We start from the raw sequence: 2,683 nt of genomic DNA, 5'->3' as shown, positions 1-2,683 counted from the left end.
ATCATTTAGCTAACAAAAATTAACCTAACAAATAAGTCCAATAAAAAAATTACAATTTTTCGTTTGAAATTATTCTTTCATTCTCTTTTACTTCTTCTCATTTTTTCTAATACCATAATTCTATCCACCCACTACTAGTAATTAATCAACCGTCACTATGCTAGTCACCATTAGCCACCATTGTTGACTACTACCTTCAGACACCTGTCATCGAACATTTTAAATTTTAAATTATAAATCCTAAATTTTAAACCATATTTTAAGAGCTAAATTATAAATTTTAAATTTTAAATTTTAAATTTTGATCTCTAAATTTTAAGTCTTAATTTTAAATTATAAATTTTATCTCTAAATTAATTTTACTTTGTTTTATTTCTAATTTTTTTATTTAAATTTTAGATGTTTTTATTATTTTTATTTGAGAGGACATGAACACTTTTTTTTTTTTCGAGGAACTAATAAATTGTTGTATCATAATTTTTTAAACTAAATTAGTAGTTTAGCCATTTATATACACTCAATAAAGTTAAGGCTTTTAATGTAATTTTATTCCTCTTGACCGTATTTATTTACAAAGTAGTGAAATGTTGAACAAAATCATATTAAAATTACTTATGTGGAACAGGTTGGAAAATGAGCATCTAAACAATGTTGGGCATTTTCGGGCAGTAAAAGCGGTTCCGCTACCATTTCGCGAACTAGATTCAGATAGTTAAAGTGATGATTTTCTCGTGATGACATGTATAATGTATTTATGTGTGGAAAACATTGTTGCTGAGGTGGCAAAACTGAGTAAGCATAGGCTCAAAGGAAATTAATAAAATAATATTTTGAAGGTGTGAAATCCCTCACTCACCATTCATCTTATTATAACAGTTAAATTACTTCAGTATGTTGTTATAATTTTAATAAATTTATAATTAAATTTTTATAATTTTAAATTTTTAATTAAATTTTTTCACCGAATATTCTAAAAAAAAAGATATTCAAATTTAAAAGTTTAATCCTTAAATATGAGTAACTTTAATTTAAAGAAAAATATTTTATTAATTCTAATATTTTTTTTAACAATAAAAATTTAATTACAAAATTTTAAACAATATATAAATCAAATTAGATGCTTTAAAAATTAAAGGAAGTTAATTACAAATGTTATGAAACTATAACGACTTACAGACAAATTTAACATGTTATAACAACTGAAGTGTGAATAGAAACCTATATTATGACAAAAAAAAAAAGGTGCATCATAGATGAGTAGATGACTGTTTGTCTTGTAAATTGCATATCTCAACTTGCATTCAAGTTCATGTCAATCTTGATTGAAAAAAGAAAAATAACCGATCTATTTATTTTCTTCTTTTTTCATCTAGTTTTATGAATTGGTTTTGATAATCAATTAAAAGGTTGTTAATCTTAGTTGTAGTTTAACAGTTTGATGATATGACAATAACAACTTTTCAAGAAACTATATAAAAAAATAGCACAAAAAAAGAGAAAAAAATAGTGTTCGTTACCTCTAAAGAACTGGTTGATGAATGTTTGGACCGATAGTTCCAATGCTCGATGGCAATTTTGTGAATGGGGGTGGTACCTATAATGAATTAATGATACTCTAAATATTCAAAAAAGTAGGATAAAATTAAGATTGAATTCATACCTTGAGCCGAGAGCTCCCTATTTTGGAAACCTTTGAAGTTTGTTGGCCTGATTTGAGATATTGTGGTGATTCGCCCCGTTTCAATTTGTGAAGAGCCATTATTATGGTATTAATTCGAATTTTGAATTGTCGTGGGCCTTCCTTTGGGATCAATGGGTGCAGTGATGAGTTGGATTCGAAGACCCTCGAATGTGGCCGAAACCTGGGTCCAAAACAAATAGTAAATAAATTTTGGTACTGAAAAAGATTAACAAATATCATCTTCATAGTAGAAATGAATAAATTTTATACATTAACCTTTTTTAAAAAAGATATTTTAAAATAGAGAAAATATTTACAATATAGTCTCTTTTTTTTCTTGCATAATCATGCAGTCAAGATGACAATAATTTTAAGAATTTCATTTAAATCCGATGAACACTAAATTTTGTCCACACATATAAGCAAATAATAATAATTTTTTCATTTAAATTCTATTATTAAATTGTTTCAACTAAATTAAAATAAAAACAAAAAATCAGATGTAACTCTTGAAAACAAAATGAAATATAGAACAAATTTTGTATTTAAATAAAAAATTAAATTTAATTATTATTTTTTTTAAAATTTAAAAGTTCTCTATGGTCTAGAGAAAAAGAATTGAATCTATGATCTCTTTTAAAATTTGAGCTCTTTTACTTTAATTGAATTAATTTCAATGTTGTTGAGTCTGCAATGTTGATTATGCAGGAGACAATTTTGTTTTATCTCTTAACGATTAAACAGGAACATAGCAAACACGTTACTTGTGAGTATACTGAGATGTTGTGATTTTTGCTGGATTGATCATGCATGAGACAATTTCATTTTATCTCTCAATGAATAAAACTAGAAACAACATAGAGAAGAGAAAATAACACAGCCATATATCTTGGTTCAACCACCATGTGCAATGTGGCTTACATCTAGTCTCCACCACAACTGTGGTAGATTTTCCACTGTCTTTTACAAAGATTACAATCACCAATTTTCCTAGAATTTTAC

At 25.9% G+C, this 2,683-nt stretch overlaps 1 protein-coding gene across 1 annotated transcript in view; it reads left to right on the top strand.

The window, feature by feature from the left end:
• The window catches only part of LOC107474304 (phosphate transporter PHO1), an 18,402-nt gene extending 17,468 nt beyond the window's left edge, over nt 1–934 (top strand). Inside the window, exon 14 of the mRNA XM_016093929.3 lies at nt 626–934. Coding sequence (XP_015949415.1) covers nt 626–716 — 91 coding nt within the window. The 3' untranslated portion in view covers nt 717–934. The remainder of the gene's footprint in view (nt 1–625) is intronic.
• The last annotated feature ends 1,749 nt before the right edge of the window (nt 935–2,683 follow it).

Source organism: Arachis duranensis, chromosome 2 (genome assembly GCF_000817695.3).
Source record: "Arachis duranensis cultivar V14167 chromosome 2, aradu.V14167.gnm2.J7QH, whole genome shotgun sequence".
In the NCBI taxonomy this organism is placed as follows: Eukaryota; Viridiplantae; Streptophyta; class Magnoliopsida; order Fabales; family Fabaceae; genus Arachis; species Arachis duranensis.
This window is presented reverse-complemented; position numbering and strand designations above follow the sequence as displayed.